The following is a 22,667-nucleotide window of genomic DNA, read 5'->3' as shown; positions in this document are numbered from 1 at the left end:
CGGGTGACTAAAAGCCAAAGGTTCTCTGTCCCTCAACTCAAACTACTCAGAACAGTGACTGTCATAAAAACAACTTTCTCTATCTGAAAGTGAGGGCTCTCGGGCAGGTGAGGGGGCATCAAATTATTAGAGAGAGGCTCTTTGCTCCAAGAACAAGCTCTACACAGAGCTCGGGACCCAAGGGAGGAGCGAGGTGAGGGCCAAGGTGCCCAGGTACCCCTGGGGTTCCATGTCCCCAGTCCCCCACCCCGCCCAGTGCCGGGTCCATCCAGCAAGTTGGCAAACTCGAGGCTAAGCTGGGCACCAAGGTGAGGGCAGCTGGAATGAGGAGGAGACGGCCTAGGAAGAGACCAGGACTGCCAGGTGCATGACACAAGGTGAGGCCCAAACCCACCACCCCGAGGACATCAGTCCCCCGGAGAGGGTAAAGTCAGGCTGTGGGCACCGGGACTCTCAGCCTCGCAAGGGCCAGTTCCTTGCCAGCAGGCGTTCTTGCTGGCAGGGACGCACAGGTCACAGGAGGGAGGCCGGGGGAGTGGGGGAAATGGAGGAGCCACGCCCTGACCGCACCTGCCGGCTGGCTGGACACTGGGGCCTCCAGGGAGAGTGAAGGGAGCAGAGGGGTGGCTGCCTGAACTAGAGCGTTGAGCCAACGTGAGTGTGAACAGAGGGGACCGCCGGGCTGGGCCCACGCCAGAGAAGTCGGCCAGGGCCCTGCGGCGCCCGTGGCCCAGGCTCACCTGTACTGGAACCTCCGGGGGTCCCGCCGCCTGTCCCTGCTGTTGTGGAAGTGCGGGCATGCGTAGCCCTGGCGGCACAGGCGCGGCGGCTTGGGGCACTGCTCTGTCTTGTAGCTGCCTAGCACGAAGTTGGTATCTGAAAAACAGGGGTCCACACGGAAACGTGCACACGTGTGCTCACGGCAGCCACACAGCCAAAAGGTGTCCATCGGCAGATGATGGGTAAACGCCATGTGGCCCATCCATGTGGTGGAGCATCACTCGGCCATGAAGAGGAGTGAAGCACTGACACGCGCTACAACGTGGATGAGACTTTAACAATCTGAACACACAATGCTGAGTGAGAGAAGCAGACACAGAAGGCACATGTTGTATGATTCTACTTATAGGAAACATCCGAAACAGGGAAATCCACAGACAGAAAGTAGATTAGTGGGTATCAGGGGTCGGGGCTTCTTTGGGGAGACCAGATAGAGTTTTAGAACCAGATAAAAGTGATGGGTGCACAACACTGTGAACATACTAAAAACCTCTGAAATACACTTTAAAATGGCTCATTTTACACCCAATAAAGTACCATACAAATTTTAAAAATAAATAAATAAAATGGTTCATTTTAACCCCAAGGTAAATGATGGGCACTGCGTGATGCTGACATGTCATTGCAGGCTCTCCGCTGTGACAAACATCCCACTGCAGGGGGGCTGCTGTGTGTATGGAGGTACCAGATATGTGAGGACTCTCTGAACTTTCCACAATGTGGAACCTAAAACTGCTCTAAAAAAAATAAAGTCTATTTTTTAAGTAGTTAATTTCATGTTACCTGAATTTTATCTCAAAGCAAAAATAAACCAAAAAACCACCAGGGATCATTTAAAAGCAGTAACAGATGAAAAGAGATTCTTGAAAATCATACCCATTCTTGGGTTGGTTAATAATTGACCCTCCCCATTTTTTTTTTTTTTACAAACGACATTGTTTTTAATTACACTTGCCCAGCGGTGCTGACTCTCAAGGCATGGAAGGGAAGACAGTGGAGGGAGGGTGTGTTGCCTGGCCAACCCCGGGAGCCACACCCAGGACACGCTTCCACACCCACATTTAATGGCACCACCCCCACACACACCAAACTCAGTTCCAAATAACTGATAAAATGACAAGGGACGTGAACCACACAGCAGGGCACAGAGAGGACAAAAGGAGTTTAAACAGAAAAGACGATTTTAAGAAAATAAAAATTGTAAGACATTTGTTCACAAGCATTGACAGAGGACCTCCAACAGACACGAGGTCCTGCGCCGAGTGGCATGAACCACAAAGAAGTGAGAGGCGTGGCAGTGCCCGTGAGTCACAGGGGCTCTGGGACGCCCTTTAGTGGGTGATAGATGAACGGTCCACCCAGATGTGGAGAATTATTCAGCAATAAGAAGAAAGGTGCTAAGATAATATGAGGAAAAAGAAGAAGAAGAAAGGCGCTACCAAGCCCCAAAGAGACACAGGGAACCCTGAATGCACAGCACTAAGTTCAAAGGCTACACACTGTGTGATCCCAACTGTATGACAAAACAATGGGGCGAAAGATCAGTGGTCACCAGCAGTGGAGCACAGAGGATCTTAGGGCAGTGACACTACCTGCATAACATCATAATGGAGGATCCGTGTCTTATACATTTGCCCAAACTCGGAGAATGCACAATGCAGGGTTAAACTGTGCCCTTAGTTAATAACCATGTATCAATATTGGTTGTCAATTGTAACAAATGTTACCTCATCAACACAAGACGTTCATGATGTGCAATTTTCCTGTTAACCGAAAACTTCCCTAAAAAATAAAATCTACTGGGCTTCCCTGGTGGTGCAGTGGTTGAGAGTCCACCTGCCGATGCAGGGGACACGGGTTCGTGCCCCGGTCCGGGAAGATCCCACATGCTGCGGAGCGGCTGGGCTGCTGAGCCTGCGCATCCGGAGCCTGTGCTCCGCCACGGGAGAGGCCACAACAGTGAGAGGCTCTCGTACCGCAAAAAAATAAAATAAAATAAAATAAAATCTACTAATTAAAAATCCAAACCACAGGCGCTGAAGGTTAGTTACCCGGCCAGACCCAACCCAGCACCTCCTCCCACTTTCCTTCCTCAAGCTCAGCCTGCTTGACAGTGACAAGAGAGGACCTGTACCCCCACCTGCACCACAAGCCAGAGCTCACAGGTGGAGCCTGTGGTCCAGGACCAGGGAGACGGAGGGGCTGCGACATAAGAAGGACAAGCCCCGAGGCAGAGAGCTGTGGGCGCAGCCCTCCCTCTGTGCAAGCCTCTCCCCAGAGAGACATGGCGACACTGGGACCCCCACATATGCTGTGGGTCCAGGCCCCCCACACCGCAGGCACAATGGAAGGCCAGGCTCCTCAGCGCTCCTGCTGGGCCCGGCCTGAGGCCCGGGCATCAGGAAGGCCTGGGCAGCCACCTTTGTTAATTCATCCCTGGGCCCAGGGTGGCATAGGATTCGGCGGGAGGGGGAAAGACCCTTGTAGGGAATTCATCGCTGAATTAAGTGCAGCCTTGAAGCGTTTACGTGAGAGAGCAAAGCCGGTCCAAGGAGACACGGCATTACTGAGAGGGGTTCTCTTAAAGCTGCACCACCCTCGGGAAACAACCAAACAGGCAGCTCCACAGAGACAGAGCCAGGCTAGTGGGTGCCAGGGCTGGGAAGGGGAGACCACTGATGGGCACAGGTTTCTGTCCGAGGTGATGGAAATGTTCTGGAACCAGACAGAGTTGATGGTTGCACGACACTGTGGTGCACCAAATGCCACGGACCTGTGACTTTCGGATGGTTAAAATGGCAAATTTACATATGGGTATTTTACAATTAAACAAACCTCACTGCCCATAGCCATCATCTGTGGAGGCTGCTGGGGACGAGCCTGGCTCTGGGACCAGACACCTGGCAGGAGCTGTGCCAGCCATGCAGGTCCCTCCCCCAGAGCAGCCTGGGGACCAGACGGGCTGCTGGAGGGGCTGAGGGTGATGCGCTCGAATGGAACCTTGGTCTCCCCTCCTGACCTGTAAAGGGGGCGACGGGGTCCACCGTGTGGGCACTTTACAGACAGAGACGAGCCCCCCGCCCCAGCAGCGGCTGCAGGGTTACCTTGCCACCGGGGGTCCTCGCCCAGGATCTTCTCCATCAGGGCCTGGCTGGCCAAGACCCCAGGCTGCAGGTCAGGGACGCCATCCCCAGCACTGAGCTGGCCGTTCTGCAGGGCTTCCTGGGCCTGCAGCTCCCTGCAACCAAACGGCACGTGGTCACGGTGCTGCAGCCTGTCTGAAGCCTCTGACGGTGAGACAGCCACCGGCTTCTGTCACTTTATGAAGCCGCCTACGTGAGGGTTCAGGACGTGCAGCTCACGGCCTTGGGGCCCCCGTTCCAGGATGACAGTCTTGGCCCAAATCCCAAGAGCCTCAGAGCCGAGCGTGCGAGACGCCACAAGCTCCCCTGGGTCCGGGTCAGCAGGGAGGAGAAGGGTCACTTTCTCGTTAGCAGTAAAATCAAGGCCCAGAAAGAGCTGCTTGAGGCAAGCAATGCCCAAAACACAGGGAGGAGAGTGGCTCCCGGCAGGACGGCCACTCACCTGATGTCACACACGGGCGGCCGCAAGTCCAGGGGGCCGTGCGCAAAGGCGCAGTGCAGCCCGTTCTTCACGCAGTGGCCCCGGGCATCTGTCTCATGGATGCATGTGCCTGTCTTGTAGTAGCGCAGGTGATACTTGCGCTCCGTGTCCCCGGTCGTCCGGTGCAGGTAAGGACATCTGGGAAGCAGAAGACGACACGCACCGTCTGGGCCCTGGGGCCACCACAGTGTCAACCTGCTCCCGGCAGCTGGTTCTTGTCTCCTTTTCCCAAACACCTGCTCTAGTCGGAGGATGAACAGCACTGGACAGAGCACCCGTCCCTGCTCCAGACCCTCCCCCACGGCACTCAGACCCCCACAGATCCCTCAATTACACATGGGAGAAAAATACAACACCCAAGTTACCCGAAAATCACCCTTCATAATTTTTTGAATAAAGTGGAAAACAAAGTTCCCCCATCAAGTAAGGGGCTGGCGGCCTCTCCCATCCCCCGTCCAGGTGCTTTCAGGGACCCCTCGAGGGAGGTGGAGGAGCCTGGAAGGGCTGGAGGAGGACGATGGGGGGAGATAGGCTGGGGAGAAGCAGCTGGGGGGAGGCACGGATGGGGCAGCATCCCACAGGCCACACAAAGGCCCGGAGCCACGCACTCCCAGGGAGAGCCACACGGCTCCCTGAGCAGCAAGGGTTAGGGTGAGGGTGAGGGCTCCCGCTGCAGGGAGGTGGCAGTGGCAGAGGTGGCATGGACGGTTCCAGCAGACACGGGGCAGGGGACTGAGCCCGCCTCAAGGCCAGTCCCTCCAGACAAGAGCCAGAGACACAGAAGAATGAGAGGGGATACGCAGAGGACTCTGAGCAGCCCCAGAGTGGCCCAAGGCCAAGGCAGAGCCACGGCTGCAAGTCCCCAGATCTAAAAACAAGGCCATCACCCCCAGAGACGGCTGGGGAGCACTGTGTGGGGCTTGGGAAAGGTCCACTCCCGCCTCGCTGCCTGACAGGCTGTGGACCTGGGTGCTGGGAGCACCTGTGGTGGTGGGGGGCTCCCCATACAGAGCACAGATGGATGGATAAGACCAAAAGTAAAAGAAAAAACGACTTAGGGACCAACCAGTTTAAACCCCCGTCTGGTAAGATGAAGAAACAGAGGCTCAGAGTTCTGACAGCTCACCCCAGACCTTAAGGAACACCTTGGGTGAGCAGGCCATGAGAGCAGGACTTGCCGTGCCCCGTCAAGTCCCCGGGTCCCCTGGAGCCAACCAAGCAAAAGGCAAATGCTGTGGGCCCAGAAGATCCAGATGCACTCCTAGAAGAGCTGGGGTCTCGAAGATACATGTGCCCCCACGATCACAGCAGCACGAGTCACAAGAGCTTAAAGCTGGAAATAACCCGAGTGTCCACCAACTGATGGATGGATGAACAAAACATGGTCCATCCAGACAGTGGAATGAGCACTGATACAGGCTACAACAGGGATGAACCTTGAAAACATTCTGTTAAGTGAAAGAAGCCAGACACAAAAGGACAAATACTGTGTGGGTCCATTCCCATGAGGTCCCTAAAGCAGTCAAATTCATAGCAACAGAAAGTAGAGGGTGGGGAGGGAGGGAGATGCAAGAGGGAAGAGATATGGGAACATATGTATATGTATAGCTGGTTCACTTTGTTATAAAGCAGAAACTGACACACCATTGTAAAGCAATTATCCTCTAATAAAGATGTTAAAAAAAAGAAAGAAAAAAAGAAAAGAAAAAATATATACATCATGTACTACCTAAATCTTTTTATAGCATGCTGATGAAACAGAGAATAATATATTACTGTTCCAAAGAAGTTATTTGAAAACAATTATACTAAGCATTTTCACATTTTTATTAAGTCAATAAATATGTATTAAATATGTGAGTATAATAAATAGAAAAAAGAAAACAAACAGACAAAAAAAAGAAAGTAGAGGGTGGGTGCCAGGGGCTGGGGGAGGGAGAGGGGGAGTGAGTGTGTAATGGGACAGAACTTCTGTCTGGGAGGAAGAATCTGGAAATAGATGGCAGTCATGGTTGTACAACATTGTGAATGTAATTAATGCCCCTGAATTGCACATTTAAAAATGGTTAAGTGCACCACAACTACTGAGCCTGCGCTCTAGAGCCCGTAAGTCACAACTACTGAGCCCATGTGCCACAACTACTGAAGCCTGCATGCCTAGAGCCCATGCTCCGCAACAAGAAGTCACCGCAGTGAGAAGCCCCCGCTCGCCAGAACTAGTGAAAGCCCGCACGCAGCAACGAAGACGCAACGCAGTCAAAAATTAATTAATTTAAAAGATGGTTAAAATGGCAAACTTTATGGATGTTATTACAACTTTAAACAAAGCCCATTGGAGACAGAGAAGAGAGAGAGAGATGGTCTCTATGTTTGTGTTGAAATACACCACACTTACAGGGAAGCGTGTCACAGGTCATACCTGGATGGCCTGTGGCATTTCACAAACCGACACCTGAGTAACAGCACCTAGTTCAAGGGGACAGAACACAGCCAGCCCCTCACATGGGGATGAGGTAGGGGCGAAGACCACACTCTCTTGTGAGTGGCAGGAACTGAAAATGAGGCAATTCCTCCAATTAACTCTGCATAAACACTTCTGGGGCAATCCCAGCTGTTGTTGCCAATCACCAAAGATCCGTGAGAAAAAGGAAAAGCGGAAGATGGAGAAAGCAGTTTATGAGACAAGCTGGTCCCCACCTTGTGAAAAGAGAAAAGAAAAAACTTAAAGAATTATGACTGTATTACATACAGACAAGAAAAAGGAAACACTGCCTGTGCAGACAGTGCTCTCTATGCCCAAACAGGAGCTGTCTCCTTCGTGTTCTCAAAGATAAGTTCCAAGGAACATTTTCAGGACGTGTGAGTGAAATGGTCAAATATCTGCTTAGGGTTTTTACTATATTAGGTATTGATGCAGCCTTGATTAAAATCCCTCACTACAGAGTTACATCTTACGTTTTAAGCTCCTCCAAGAGCTCCTGTGCATCTCCTCACAAGCACTGGTGTGTAACTCAGTCTCTGGGTCCCCAGAGAGGTGAGGCTGTCATGGAGCAGTCTTTGCCACACCAAGGAACCTGTCCTAGAACAAGGAACCCCCTCCCACTTTTCATATTAATATATAGATTAATATCACTAACAAAGAACATGTAGAAATAGAGAGGCCAGGAACTCACAGAACAATGGGCTAGAGAAATAAACAAGGAACTTACAAAAGAGAAAATGCAAAGGGTCTCAACCACTGAGAGGCACTCATCTTGCTTCTGATGAGAGAAATGCAGCTGGAGGCCCACCTGTTCCCGGGCAAAACCCCAGGAGCAGGGCTATAGGAAAGCAACACTGCTGCTGGCAAGAACATCAGGTAACAGGCACCAAGAGGACAGGTGCCATTACCCTCTGTCCCAGCAATCCCCAAAGACAGACTGGCACACAGAGATAAAAAGAGGTTTTGTTCGTAATCACCAAAGGCTGGAGACAACCAAGTTGTGGGATAAACTTCAAGGGAGCTCAGCGTGGCTTGGAGGAATGGGCAGTCTGTGTGGACGGCTTTGGAGGGGGTGCCAGGTGGTACCATGAGGGAAAAGCACTAAGAAGAGGGAGTGCAGGACTTCCCTGGTGGCACAGTGGTTAAGAATCCACCTGCCAATGCAAGGGACATGGGTTTGAGCCCTGGTCCGGGAAGATCTCACATGCTGTGGAGCAACTAAGCCCGTGCACCACAACTACTGAGCCTGCGCTCTAGAGCCCGCATACCACAACTACTGAAGCCCACACGCCTACAGCCCGTGCTCCGCAACAAGAGAAGCCACCGCAATGAGAAGCCCACACACCACAACGAAGAGTAGTCTTTGCTCGTCGCAACTAGAGAAAGCCTGCGCACAGCAACAAAGACCCAACACAGCCAAAAATAAAATAAATAAATAAATAAATGTATTTATTTTTTAAAAAAAGAAAAGGGAGTGTCACACCCTGTGGTTTACATCGGAGGGTGGGGGAGGGGAACAAGAATACAGATACATCTGCTTATATCAAAAATTATGGAAGGAGGAGCTATTGTTTCATGGGGACAGAGTTTCAGTCTGAAGATGGAAAAGTTCTGGAGGTGGATGGTGGTGATGGCTGCACAACACTGCAAATAAACTTAACTCCACTAAACTGTACAGTTAAAAAAGCTAAGATGATAAATTTAATGTTATGTATGTTTTACTACAATAAAAAAATAAAATAAAATGACTTTAATAGGAAAATGGCCATTTTGCAAAAACAGTTCCAATCTTCAGAAACACTCACAATCTACTATAAGTTAAAGCAAATGAATTCCAGAGTCTGGGGAGAGGGGGACCAGCACATCAGAGCCGAGGCACTGCCTGTTGGTTTATCTACGGAACCCAGTCCACATAGCCGTGCTGAAGCAGGACCACACGGACCACGGGCATCGCCAATGCGCTAACTGCAGGGTGTGGCAAAGGCTGCATGCACCCCCACAGCTCCGGGGAGTGAATGTGGTGGGCAACACCTCCCCCATTTCCTCATGTTCCCTAATGGTCCCTCAGGTCAGCTCTAAGCATCATTTCGTTTCCTTGCCAGTACCATCACTGTGGCAACCAAAGCCTGGCCAAGGTTCCCCCTCTCACCAGCACTGAGCACCGAACAGGCACTATTATTTCACTAGGGGCATGTCACCTCTGCTTATGACATGACTTCAAAGCATAAGCTAAGATTAAAATATTGGAGGACATTTAATGAAAAGAAAATGGCTTTACCTAAGAACATCTAAGAGGCAAAAGGGAAAACCTTAGAGAAAACACAATGGCAGAATGTAGACCCTCACTGAAGTGGGGAAGAGGCTGGGGGGAACCCCAGGGGTCAGCCCAATACCGCGTGCAGATGCTTCCTCACCACAGGAGTTCACTCATCCATCCCAGGGGCTACTGACAGCCCTGCAGCACCTGTAATGTGATTCAGTTCCACAGCCCGCCAAATTCAGGGTGGCACCTGTGGTTCTCAGAACCATCCATGACAATTAGTGACCCAATCAGTGTAATTAAAACAAGTGGTGTGGGCCTCCCTGGTGGCGCAGTGGTTAAGAGTCCGCCTGCCGATGCAGGGGATACGGGTTCGTGCCCCGGTCTGGGAGGATCCCATATGCCGCGGAGCGGCTGGGCCCGTGAGCCATGGCCGCTGGGCCTGCGCATCCGGAGCCTGTGCTCCGCAACGGGAGAGGCCACAACAGTGAGAGGCCCACATACCGCAAAAAGAAAAAAAAAAAAAAAAAAAACAAGTGGTGTGATGCAGCAGTACATGCCAGACACAGGTCTGCCATGATGCTCTGGAACCACTGAAACTAGGAGGGAGGGGTAAAGAGGAACACGGCAGGGGCTCGAGGCTGCTGCCTGTGTCTCCAGAAGAGCCAGAAATCATCCCCTTCCTTCCCGCAACTCACCCAAAACAAAGGTGGACCCACAAACTCAGTTCCACTATACATCAACATCGGTCAGCAAGCCAGGCTGGAGCGCATCACAACCACCTGGATGGTCTGCTAACCCCAGACCATCTGATCTCGGCGGAAACCTTGGGTAGAAACTGCCGGCAAGCTCCCAGGTGATGCTGCTGCTGCTGATCTAGGGGCCGCACTGGGAGAACCACTGGGCTGAGACGGACACTCAAGCACAACATGATGCTCTCCTAGTCCTCAGGGAGCTCAAGCATAGGTGTGGACCAGAATACAGCACAGAAATAACTGAGGTGTGAACTGGACCAGCAGAAAAATGGGAAAAGGAAGACCTGTGTGCCACAGACAACTGGGGATGGCGAAAAGGTGGGGCTTGTGGGGAGAAGCTTCAGTGTCCCCCTCTTCTCTGACACTAGGGGTGGGGGTTGCCAGTTAACCCCATGTGGACCACACACCCATCCATTCAGCCCGGCACCCCCAGCCTCTGGCTTCCAAGGGCTGCCCTGGACTCTCGAGCCAGGCCAGCGACCCCTCGTTAATCCCTAACATGGACCATCAGCTCGGCAACAAGTCCACCTCCCTCTTCTGTGCCCAAAAAGCTGCCACCCTCTCCGAGGAACCTGTCTCTGCCAAGGCCGTCTCCCCACTCGCCTCCAAGGAGCACCAGAGCTCCCTGTGCCAGGCGCTCCCTCCCAGTCAGCTCCTCATCCCTGGCCCTTCAAACAAAGCAGGAGGGCCTGAAATGCTACAATCACTCTCACGTTCTTCTGTTTCTTCTACCTACTGGTCTCTGACAGGTCCAACTCAGTCACCTAATTATAATTTCTTTCCTTAAGTTGGCTGATTTGTAAAGCCTGTGTCTTCCTCTAGACTGTTAAGTAGCTCCCTGACTCCTAAATGTTATGTTCTAACGTGGCCTGCCCTTGGATTTCACCTCACCACGAATGCCCAAGCAGAGTTCACTTATATGGTCAGTTTAAACAGCAACAGTTTATAACCATCCTGAAGTGAACGGACTTTCACCTAAGCCTTAGGTCCTAGGACACCTGACTTTTTAAAATTAAACATTGCAGGAGCATCTCTCAACAGACAAGTCAGACCAAGGACAAGTATGACACAGCAGGCACACCAAGACTTGGGCACGTAGAAAAGTTTCTGTACATCAGCAAGCTCCCACAGTGCCCAGATTCACGGGTGGGAGGTCCCAGGCAACGTGCAGTGAGGAGGGAGGGAGCTGTGGGGAGAAGTGCCGGGCCTGCCAGGTGAAAACATGGTAGGGAGCCCTACCAACAACAAGGCAGATCTCTAGAGCCAATCTGGAAAGTTATAGCACAGTAATGGGGCAGGCTCACTTCTTATTAAAACCAAGAAAACCTATAAAATGTGGGGTCTGGAGGGCCACCTCCAGGGACTGCCTGCTTGTGGCAGAAGGAGGGTTATCAGGAAAGAGGATGGTCACTTTGTACTACGTATAGTTGGGGACTGCTTGTATTGTCTGCCAATGAAAATGTTCCCCTGGAGGGGCCCCTCAGACCCCTGGAAGGGCCTTTGCTTTTTATGCGTCAGAACCTACCTCTGTAAACGCACCTGACATGCATTTACAAGCACAAAACGGACACATGGTCTCCTGGGAGCGGAAGCACACCTAGGTTCCAGGTGGGAAGACCCGCCCTGACGGTCTACGGTCCTGAGCAGCGAACAGGACTAGCTGGGAGGCTGGGTCTGTCCACACCCACTGCCTCTCTCAGAGCAGCTTTCAGGATGTGGCTGGACAGCGACAAACCTCCGGCCAAGCTTCGCTCCGGCAAGCGAGCGTCACTTTCTTCAAAATCCCAGCCTGAGAAATACCTGCGACGGATCCGCACGGGTGGGAACAGCGATCCTGTTGGGTGGGTCGGGCCCGCCCCCGCCCTCGCCCTCGCCCTCGCCCTCAAGCTCGGAGGCAGCACCCGCTCGCCCGACTCGCTCTTGGCCGACTACAGAGGGCGCGCAGTGAGCTGCAGACCCAGGCGGTCCAGCCGCGCCGCGGGGAGGCCAGTTCCCACGGGGGCGGGGCGGGACTCACGTGACCTGGACGGCCAATCGAGGCCCGCGCCGGGGAAGGGGCGTGCCCGCCAGAACAAAGGGCGCCGCGAGAGGGAGGATCTGGGGCGCTAGCACTGAGGGGCCTTCCCGGCCACAGGGTGCCCGCCGGCGGAGGGTGACAGCGGGATGGGGGGGTGGGGGGATGTGGCGGACGGGGAGGGGCCACGGAAGGAGGGGTGACAGAGAGAGGGGGAGGGTGGCTGCCCACGGAGGAAAAGGGGTGACAGAGGGGGTGCCCATGGGGAGGAGGAGATGAGGGGGCTACCCAGAGATGACAGCTGGAGTCCTCACAGGGGGTGGAGGTGACAGATGGGGAGGGGTCACTGGGAGGAGGGTGACAGCGAGAGGGGAAGGGTGACGGACTACCCGCCAATGAAAAGGGGTGACAGCGGGGGAGGAGAGTGCCCGCAAATGTAAGGGGGTGACAGAAGGGGAGGGGGCCCCAGGAGGAGAGGTGACAGCAAGGGGGGAGAATGACCACCTGCCTAGGACAGGAGTTGACATCAGGGGTGCCAACCCTCTTGGGGGTCCCACCCTCCTGCCCACGGCTCAGCCCCACAGCGCCCCCATCAAGCTCCAAGAACTTGAATGCTTATGTCACTTTATATTGGTTGAAGGGTCTTTGGTCTCTGATACATATTCATGATTTACAATAACAGGTTGGTAGTACATATGCCCAAAATAGACATTTCAAGAACCAATGAACTGAAATAAAAGGAAAGCCCTTTCCTTGCTCTGAAAAGTTGTATCTATTTACAGATTCCATGGCAACCCTGCACGAGCTAGAATATGTAATTCAACAGGACAAACTCTGGGAAAGTCTATCTCCCGTGGAATGAGTGGTAATTACTAAGGAGAGATTCTCAGGGGAGATGTCTGGTCTGTCAAACACTTCCTATGGGGCAGAAACAAGTCATCTCATGTGCTCACTAATAGTCACAAACAAAATCTTTAATAAGACACATGTACTTTCATACTGTGTGTACATGTACACAGGATGCACCCAAAACACTATCAAACAACCATCTTAGTCCCATTCTTCTTCTCAATGATAACCTGCTAACCTGCATGCTATCTGGGTTATATGTTAATTTTTTTTTTTTTTTTTTTGGCTGCACCATGCAGCTTGTGGGATCTTAGTTCCCCCACCAGGGATTGAACCTGGACCCTCGGCAGTGAAAGCCTGGAGTCCTAACCACTGGACCGCCAGAGAATTCCCCATGTTAATGTTTTTGCAATAAATAATTGTAATATTTAATTAATATTTGAGTCCAGCTTAAAATGACCATCCACGGGTAGGTGTCCACTGCAGCACTCTTCATTCCGTAGGAACTGGACCCCACCCTGGATGTCCAGCAATGGGGCCAAATACATACCAGGACATTCAGACTCTGGAACCCAAAACAGCTGTTAAAATATGCTTTCTTTCTGGCACAGTGGTTAAGAATATGCCTGCCAATGCAAAGGACACGGGTTCGAGCCCTGGTCTGGGAAGATCCCATATGCTGGGGAGCAACTAAGCCCGTGCACCACAACTACTAAGCCTGAGCTCTAGAGCCCACGAGCCACAACTACTGAGCCTGTGTGCCACAACTACTGAAGCCCGCGCGTCTAGAGCCCATGCTCCGCAACAAGAGAAGCCACCACAATGAGAAGCCCGCACACCACAACGAAGAGTAGCCCCCGCTCTCTGCAACTAAAGAAAGCCCTCACGCAGCAACGAAGACCGAACACAGCCAAAAAATAAAATTAATTAATTAAAAAATATATATGCTTTCTTTTCATGCATTAAAAGCATCATCAGTGAGGGGACTTCCCTGGCAGCCCAGTGGTTAAGAATCTATGCTTCTACTGCGGGGGGTGCAGGTTCGATCCCTCATGGGGGAACTAAGATCCCACATGCCATGCAGTGCAGCCAAAAAAAAAAAAAAGCTTCACCAGTGAATAGTCCAAATAGTCCCCCATCCTGGACTCTAGAATGGGGTCAGACATGCTAGGTGACTGGATCCCTGCACCAGGGTCTCAGCAGTGGCCCCTGGGGGCAACTCAAGACTTAAGGTCCAGAGAGGTGACTGACGTGGCCAAGGGAAATGAGGGACCAGAGGCCAGGCCTTAGCTAGACAAAAATATCTCTCTTTTGCAGACCCATTTGCAGAAAACAGCAGCTCAAGATGCAATTAAATAATGCACTTTTAAAACTTCACAGAAGTATAATACCATCTTAACCAAAGTGGAGCTGGCTACATTATTTCCACAGGCTCCAGGGTGCCTTAACAACAACGCTATTTAACTATCTGGTGTTCAATTAAAAATCTTTAAGGAAATATATAAAGCTTTTAAGATGATCACCATAGGTCAAGAGTTTACTCCCTGACCTAAGCATTTCTGAAAATTAAGAACAGATTCACATGGGTCTCCCTGTGCAGCAGCGTGAAAGTTGTCTTTAAAAGGGACCACACCTGGAGAACCACCTCCCTTCAGAGGGTCAGGGGATGAAGGCTACAGCGCCTCCCCCAGATCAGACCAGGATCCAACAGAAGCTGAACAAGCTGCTCTTTCCAAGAGGCCCTGGGGCACAGCGCCACCACCTCACCTCCAGGTGGGAATGGAAAGGCTCTTCTCCTCAAACGGCCCACAGGAAAAAAGCAAGACCTCCCTCTACCAATCTCTGCCAGTTATATGAATGTACAATCTGACTTGTACTTTCCGTGTTTTCCTATTCTACATATTTCAAAATGAAGACATCTGTTCAAAACACCATTAGGAAACTTGTGAAAAAAAAGGCAACCAAAACAAAACCTTGATTTCCTAAACTTTAAAAGTGCTACACAAATAACTTTCCTATCAATTAAAAAAAAAATAAACATATAAACAGCAAGAAAGGAACCATTCCAGAAACATTTGCACAACGTGAGCAAACCTTCTAACAAGCTCTCTGACCAAAAGGCAACTGACAACTACAAAATGGTCCTAAACTCAAAAGGTTTACCTCATAAGGGTTGGTTCTAATGCAGGGAATTTACAGAACTGGGTGGCAATCAAAAGTGGGAAGTGCAGCAAAATCGGTTTGTCCCGTACAGGGTTATCCCTAGCCAGATGCGGTTCTTCCCACACTGGCCGAGAAATAGGGAAATGTCCTCACCAAGACCAGCGGTCAAGGGAAAACTTCAGAGTGAAGACTGGGCCCTGCAGGTGCCAGGTGCTGGAAAGCCCAGGTCCGCCACCCACCCAGGTGTGGGGGCCACGCTGCCCCGCGTGGCCGCGCACACTCACTCGTCGCCGTCGGGGCACAAGCCGCTGGCCTCGTCGTACTTGGAGCAGTACACGTCCGGGCTGTAGTTAAAAGTGCCGTCGCGCCTGCGGAGCGGTCTGCGCCGACGCTGATTTAGGAAATGCCAATGGAAACAGGTAAATGGCCTGTGCTGGGTGCACTTGTGCTGCACAAACAGGGAGCACTGCTCTGTCCTAAACTCCTTTAGATACCTAAAAAGACAAACAGCGTTGGGGTCGCTTCTGTCGCCACCGCCGCCGGCGGGCGGCCCGAGGACTCGTGGGCAGGGGTCAGATCCCGTGCGCCCGAGGGCCTCGACCCCAGGCGCTATCCCCCACTCTGCCGACCCCCTTCCCGCCTCCCCCCGCCCAGGTGCGTTTCTCAGACCCCAGGCACGATCCCACATCCCCAGCCCCAGATGCGACCTTCGACCCCAGGTGCAAATCCCCATCCTCTATTCCAGGCACGGTCCCAGATTCCAGGTGCGACCCCGGACCCCAGGCGCAGCCCCCCATCTCCAATCGCAGGTACAATCCCCTAACCCAGGTGAAACCCTCCACCCCCGACCCCAGGTGCGACCCCCGACCCCAGGCGCCGCTATCCATCCCAGACCCCAGGTGTGATCCCCAAGCTCAGGTGCAACTTCTCACTCCGAGTTCAGACACCCTACACACACCCCCGCCCCCGGAAGCCCAGTCGCGTTCCTCGGGTGCCAGGAATGGTTTGCCAATCCCAGACACGGTCCCCGACCCCAGGCGCGACCCCGCAGAATCCAGGCGCGGACTCCTGGCCCCAGGCGCAGCACCCCCCATCTCCGATCTCAGGCGTGACACCCACTCCGACTCCAGACGATCCCTGACGGCCTCCCCCACGCGGAGCCCGGGCGAGTTCCCGGACCTCAGGCGCGATCCCTCAGACCCCATGCACAGCCTCCTCATGCAAAACACAGACGCGACCCCCAATTTCAGGTGCGATATCGCGACTCCAGGAGCGCCCGGGTCTCCAAGCCCCGGTACCATCCCTGACCCCAGGAGGAGGCAGCCGGAGTCCAGATGGCCGCCCTCCGCCCGAGCCCAGGTGCGGTCCCCAATCCCCGACTACAGGCGCATTCTCGGCGGCCCACGACCCACGACCCCAGGCGCTGTTCCCCGATCCCCAATCCAGGCGCGTGGACCCCCGACCTCGTCCTCCAGCCCCCAAGCCCAGGTGCCACCCCAGACCCTGGGCGCCGCCTCCTGAGCTCAGGCGGCGGTAGCTGAGTAGGATGGTGGTCCACCAGCCCAGAGTCCAGGCGCGGCGCGGAGGCTGGAGGGCCAGCTGGCCAGGGGGCTGCAAGGGAGAGGCAGGGGGCGGGGGAAACGGGGAGAGGGGCGGCGCGGGGCCCCAGGCCGCACCCGGAGGCAGCTCCCAGGCCCAGGGGCGCGGGGGCGCGGGCCGGGGCGCGCGGGGCCGCCCCCTGCCCCGCCTCCGCCCCCGCCGCGGCCGGCCCGGGCACTGACCTGTAGTGGGTCGGCTTCTCGGTCTGCGGGGGGGACCCGCTCAACGCCGCCGCCGCCGCTTTCGAAACCGACGGCATTTTCAGTCAAAACAATGCAGCGCGCATGCGCCGCGCGGGCCCGCCCCCGCCCCTCCGGATCTCCCCCCTCGCGGAGCCCACCCGCGCCCCCCGCCGGGACGGCCACGCCCCCGCCACGCCCCCATCCGGCGCCCGGCGCAGTGCCGAAGGCCCAGTGAACTTCCCAGCACCAAGCGCCGAGCGGGGACCCGCGCGCACCCCAAACCACGCCATGCCCCGAGCCCGCCGCCTCGGCCGGACGCCTCCACCCACCGTGACCCCCCGGCGTCCACGTTCACAGCCCATCTTGCACTTGCTTGGTCCCGTTCCCGCTGCTGCCTTCAACCCACTACGGCTGCCCCACGCGCTCTGAACGCCCTGACAGCGCCCTGAGCAGCTCCAGGCTCCGAGACGGAGCCGACAGGTCCCGAGTAGAGACAGCGCGCCCAGGCTGCTCACACTCGCCTTCATCCGTTCTATGACCCCCGGGTTGGGTGCTGAGACCGCAAAGAGTGGCTCCAGTTGCTTAGGGCTTGGTGTGGGGGAGAGGGGGAAAGGAGGCCTGACTGCTCATGGGTAGCGGGTTTCTTTTAGGAGTACGCACAGCCCTAAAATTACATCGTAGTAATGGTTGCCCCTGCGAATACACTAAAAAATCAATTGTATACTTTAAATGGGTGAATTAATATGTGAACTACATATCAATAGAGCTGATTTTTAAAAAAGAATCCAAAGGCTCGAGGTCAAGGGGGAGACAGACCGACAGACACACAGACACACACACACACACACGCGCGCGCGCCCTCTTCACCCACAGGGTGGGCGGGGATGCACAGAGGGTGGGAACTCCGAGAGGCAGGCAGCAGCTGCCACCCCCGGTAAGCCCTACCACTCAGGGCCCCAGCTCATCTGGCCCTGGAGGAGGAAGCAGGGTGTACATTTCGGGAGGGAGAACCCAGGCCCAGAGTACATTGTTTTGTAAATATATAGCATGAAACTTTTTTTTTGGCCGGGCCGCGCAGTTTGAGATCTCAGAGTTCTAACCACTGGACCGCCAGGGAATTCCTGAGACATTATTTAAAATTTTCAACCTCGCTAGTAATTTTTTTTAATGCAAACTGAAACAAGGAAGAGCCCATGGAGCAGGCAGACTTTTTGTTGTTCTTAACAGCAACCCACAATGCTAGTGACCTGCAGCAAGAAAAGCCCTTAAAGGAACTGTGGCTGGGAGGACGAATGGGTACTGACCTTTATAGAAAATAATGTTCCATTTCTAGAAACTCCAACCTAAAAAAGAATGAGATTCAGACAAAGATGTACAAAGATAATTACCAAAGTTATTTGGCAAAAACTTAAAGAGCACCTCACAGAGAATGACAATGCTTCCTGAGAATTGTTAATGAATGACAAGAAAAATGCTCCTACTTAAGTGACAAAACAAAGCAAGATACTGCAGTTCCATACATTTGTTCCCAAGCATGTAAGTTTCTGGTTTTTTTTTTAAACACAAGTAATACAGTAAAATAAGCCATCACTTGCTGGTGGGATGAATGACTACCTTCTTTATATGTTCACATTGTCTAAAGGAATTACTACCTCTACAAACATTACATTTAAAGCTGGAAATTAAAATGGCAAAATATCAACATGATATTTTTGAAGAAAATCAAGCAGAAGAATGAAACAAGGCCCATGAATTCTTTGGAGGAGGACTAAACAGATCTTGAAGACTGCCAGGATGCAGGGAATGAGAAAGAAGTTTAGGATATTTCCAAAGTCCCGAGCTGGGAGGGATACAGAGCAAAGAAACAGGTTTGGAGAGAGCTGAACTCTGTTTTGGACCTAAGGAGCTTGAGGAACCTGTAAAGTCCAGCAGAGAAGTATAGAGAACCACCTCGAGCTTAAAAAAGGAAGTTGGGGCCCCAAGATAAAGAAATTTGGGGATCTTTGCTGTATAGGTGGGAGAAAAGATGCCTACCCAAGAGGCACCTTCCTTGAAGACAGCAAAGAGAACTGTGACAGGCTGTAAAGATTGTCATTTTTCATGCTTTTGAAGAATGTTCTTAAAAGGTTGGGGTAGTACCCAGATGTTAAAATACCCTCAGCAGCTTGGAAGATATGAGGCCATCGACTTAGGTAACCTCTTTTCCTTGGATTTTTTAAAATACAATTTTCTCCATCTTCTGCCCAACAATGCTCACAGCAGTTACCTCTAGGTGGTGGGATTATTACTGTTTCTGATTCTCTGCCTTTTGCTTATTACACTGTTTAACTTTTCCAGATAAATCATATTGCTTTGGTCATGTGAAAATTATTTTTAATTAAAACAAAAATTTCTTCTCGTTAGTTCTGACTGTTTTTCCTGCAGGAGCTAGTGAGAGTAAAGTCAGGGTTCAGGTTTGAATGACTGTTGCTCAAATAAAATGGTTCACAACCAAATAGGTCACAACCACACCAGGTCAGAGAAAGGACATCTTAGTTCTTTGCTCCCAGTGGAACTAATGATGTAGCCTGAGCCATGATTAGGTCAATCCTTCTTAATCTTGGTCTCTTCATCTTTAAAAAAAATGAATATACTTGTCTTAGCACCACCTCCCTGACAAGCATAATTTACCAAGGCGGGCCAGACCTTGGCCAAGGCCTTGTGAGAAGCCAGTACACTGCCATACAGTCCGTGGTCTTCAACCATCCGAGTGAGAGAAATTTCCAGCTAACTTTGGCACCAAAGATATGCCAAGATAAAACGTTCCACTAGAACCTTAAGTAAATAAAATCTTCCCTTTTATGCATCTTGTATTTAATCTAGAATTAAGTTTCCTACTAAGCAGTACTTGAAAACATATCATTTACATACCCAAAATATTGCCTCTAAGTTGTCCATAAAAATATTTATCAACGTTATTCCACTCAGAAAATTGTTGCCTTGCTAAAATTAAAAACTGGAAGAGAGGTGAGAAAGTGTTCTACAATTAACATTTAGGTTTCTTTCCTCAGTTCCTATTCTGGAAAAAACAAACAAACAAACAAAGGAACTGAAAAGACTAGAAGGCTCCCTTTTTTAAATGAAATGCAAAACAAAACAGAACACTGGCTTAATTCCACGTTACCAAATTAATATTTATTGTTAGTCTGTTAAACTAACATCAATTTATACACATCACGGTACATTGTAAAACAAAACGTTGAACTCGTCTGCCAGTTATTCTGTCTCAGAAAGCAAATGACCTGCAAAGTGGATCACACTGGATTACAATGTCACCAGCATCCCTTTGGAAACGTGATAATGTTGTACAAAGACATCACAAATCCAACAGCACACGCTGCAACCAAAACCCTTTCTATGGACCTGAAAAGTCTTCTGGACGTATTCGATGGCAACAAGTATCAGGCAAAGAGCCGGTTCCGATTTGCTGACATCCTGCTTTGCCTTCAACGAGTCAGCTTTGCCAGGCGCGCCATCCAAGTCCTTCAGTCTGAGGACGCGCATAACCAGGACAGAAACGGTCAAACGCGACGTCAAAGCCTAAAGACTGAGGTCTGTTCCCTCGCTGCTGCCACCCCATTAAGTTCTCGCCCCATGGGCCACCGGAGTTCCAGCCTCTTCAGACCGATCGTTGGGCTCCGGTACCTCTTCTTCCAACATCCGTCTCAACCACCGGTCCGCGCTGGTCTCCTGCCTAAAGAAGCACCAGATGACCAGAACCATGAGGCACAGGCTGAAGGGCAGCACCCTCCACCAGGGCCGCTGCTGCTCCCTTCCCAGGGAGTGCTTCACTGTCCAGCGGAACGGGATGGCTTTGCTGGAGGAAAACTGAAGGGGGCGGTTAGGGTCATCCTCTTCCTCACCCTCGGCCGCGGGCTGGGCACGAGCCCGGCCACCGGGCGGAGGATGCAAGCTTCGGAAAGGCCAGCGCACGAGCCTCAGCACCCGGAGGGCCCTGGAAGAGACAGAACAGTGAGCGCGCCCGCCCGCCGCTCTCACCCTAGGTCCCGCCGAGACCACGCGGAGCTCACCCAGCAGCCGGCGCACACACCACGCGGCTCATCCCGACCCCGGCCCCGCACTCGGCGCCGCCGCGCGCAGCGTCGCGTCACTTCCGTCGCGCGAAGCCGGAAGCCGCGCGCTGTTCCTGGCCTCCGCTCACGACTACAGAACGTGTACCCACTCGCGCAACGGAAATGACTCACGTCCTCCGGCGGCCTCTTCCGTCGCAGGCCCGCCCCCGGCCGGCCGCGAGGGCATGCCGGGAAATGTAGTTCGCTGCCGGCCCGAAGAGGAACTAGCGGGCAGGTTCCTAGGTTTCCGCGCCGGGCTTGAGGCCGGCCGGCGGAGACGGGATGCTGGCGTCGTCGTCCGACGAGCTCGCCTCAGCGCGGGTCTCACCGTCTGCCGGGCTCGCCTGAGATCGGCGGCCTGAACCCACACTCCACACCCCTCCCGCCGAGCAGGTGCAGCCCCTGGACGCCTCCTCCCCGCGGCCTCGCGACGCCGTTTTGCTCTTTTCATTGGACTTTCAGCCACGGAGTCATCTTGTCCCCTCGACTAGTGTCCCCCGCCCCATGGCCGCGGACCCTCACCCAGCCCTGGCGTTTTGCGTTGCTCTGTGCTGCGCACGAATAGCCGCGTCTACACCATCCGCTCTGCGGGACAGGCATTTCTGCGCACTGCTCAGCCGCAGGGCCGCCATCCCTCACCCACCGCAGCAGAGCACGCCCACGGCTGTCACCCGGAAGCCAGCAGGCACTCGGACAAGTCTCTCTCTCCACGCCAGCGGAACCACCAGTGCAGAGCCTAGCACGCCATCATCTTTATGGATGGAGGCTGCAGCCTGCTGGGGGGAACCTTCCCATCCACCTTCAGGAGTCAGGCCGGGAGGGTCACCCTCGGGCTGTCCTGGGACTTCCTGTCTACCCGGTTCCCCAGTTGACTTCATAGGGAAGCTGCTGGAGCCTTCTGCCTTCAAGGCAAACTAGCCCTGGCTCTGCTGAGCCGTCCTGTCTGGAGACCACATAGGAGCACCCAGGCGTCATCACAGACTCTGTGGAGACGTGGGGATGTGCTGGTGGGGGGGGGGGCGTTTGACGGTGACAAAATCAGGTTACGAGGCCACCTTGTGAACTGTGACGACTGAAAAAAAAAGCACAACGTGAGAGTTTTTCTGCCAGTTTTTGCCAGAGCACAGAGGGCCTCATTCCTGATCTCTGCCCTGAACTCCTTTAAGGGTGTGTTGAAGGTCAGTGACTGCAGTGGCAGGTGACTTCATTCTTGTAGAACCAGGTGACAAGCGACAATTTTTAGTTGGCAGCTGTAATGTGCTGCCTCCTGGTTCAGAATCTTTGCCTCTGGAGCATCTCCTGCACCTGCTTTCTGGCAGGAGAAGCAGCAGCCTCGGGTACCAGTTCTTCACCCCTCAGGAAGTCCAGAGACACTTAAGCAAGGGTGGCGGGCTGGAGGTGTTCCTAGCTCAGCAGCATCTGGGAGATCTCCCCACCCTGGGAAGTCCAAACCTGGACGCCTGGTGGCAGCTCAGCTGCAAAGCCAGGACTGTATTTAGAGCTGCTGTGTCAACAGAGGCACCTGTGTGCCCACATCCTCCTCACTGGGCTCCGCCCCACCTGTTCCACCCCAGAACCCCACCCAGAATCACTGCCAAACCAATTCGACCACAGGGAACCCCAGGAGCACCTACTGTGGGCGGGAGGATGGACCAGAATCATTCTGGTGTGGAGCCTGTACGGCTTCCTGGAGGAGTTGGAGATCAAAGAGGCCTGAGGTTGGGGTGGAGCTGCTGACTGCAGCTGATGCAGCCACCTGGTTGGTATGCTTTAGGGCATCTGGGTACAAGCTTCCCTGGGACAGCAGAGGGGGTGCAGAGCTGGGGGTCAATGGCAGGGGCTAGGGC

At 53.1% G+C, this 22,667-nt stretch overlaps 2 protein-coding genes across 6 annotated transcripts in view; both read right to left on the bottom strand.

Moving 5' to 3' along the window:
* UNKL (unk like zinc finger) overlaps positions 1 to 16,785 on the bottom strand; it is a 45,067-nt gene extending 28,282 nt beyond the window's left edge. For 3 of the 5 annotated variants that reach the window (XM_060079404.1, XM_060079405.1, XM_060079406.1), the window contains exons 1-5: positions 16,709 to 16,785; positions 15,212 to 15,421; positions 4,366 to 4,542; positions 3,885 to 4,018; positions 741 to 876 (exon numbers count right to left, since the gene is read on the bottom strand). In XM_060079404.1, coding sequence (XP_059935387.1) covers positions 741 to 876; positions 3,885 to 4,018; positions 4,366 to 4,542; positions 15,212 to 15,421; positions 16,709 to 16,785 — 734 coding nt within the window. Of the gene's footprint in view, positions 1 to 740; positions 877 to 3,884; positions 4,019 to 4,365; positions 4,543 to 15,211; positions 15,422 to 16,708 lie in introns of those variants that run through there. The other 2 variants (XM_060079407.1, XM_060079408.1) reach the window with 2 other exon arrangements.
* Positions 16,786 to 19,860: 3,075 nt separating this feature from the next.
* Positions 19,861 to 20,864, bottom strand: LOC132476387 (ubiquinol-cytochrome-c reductase complex assembly factor 4). Its single transcript, XM_060078303.1, has 2 exons — positions 20,779 to 20,864; positions 19,861 to 20,702 (listed from the first exon to the last, which is right to left on the bottom strand). The coding sequence occupies exons 1-2, from the start codon at positions 20,808 to 20,810 to the stop codon at positions 20,327 to 20,329; spliced, it is 408 nt and encodes a 135-aa protein (XP_059934286.1). The 5' UTR covers positions 20,811 to 20,864; the 3' UTR covers positions 19,861 to 20,326.
* Between the last annotated feature and the right edge of the window lie 1,803 nt (positions 20,865 to 22,667).

The sequence above is a fragment of the Mesoplodon densirostris genome, chromosome 16, assembly GCF_025265405.1.
Source record: "Mesoplodon densirostris isolate mMesDen1 chromosome 16, mMesDen1 primary haplotype, whole genome shotgun sequence".
Lineage (NCBI taxonomy): Eukaryota > Metazoa > Chordata > Mammalia > Artiodactyla > Ziphiidae > Mesoplodon > Mesoplodon densirostris.
The sequence above is the reverse complement of the archived record's forward strand: the minus strand, read 5'-3'. Positions and strand labels throughout refer to the sequence as shown.

Bases quoted from the DNA above. Each gene is read 5' to 3' on its own strand.
- LOC132476387 (XM_060078303.1), bottom strand. From the start codon at position 20,810: ATGAGCCGCGTGGTGTGTGCGCCGGCTGCTGG. The intron at 20,703-20,778 runs GTGAGCTCCGCG...TGTCTCTTCCAG, and splicing joins GTGTGTGCGCCGGCTGCTGG to GGCCCTCCGGGTGCTGAGGC.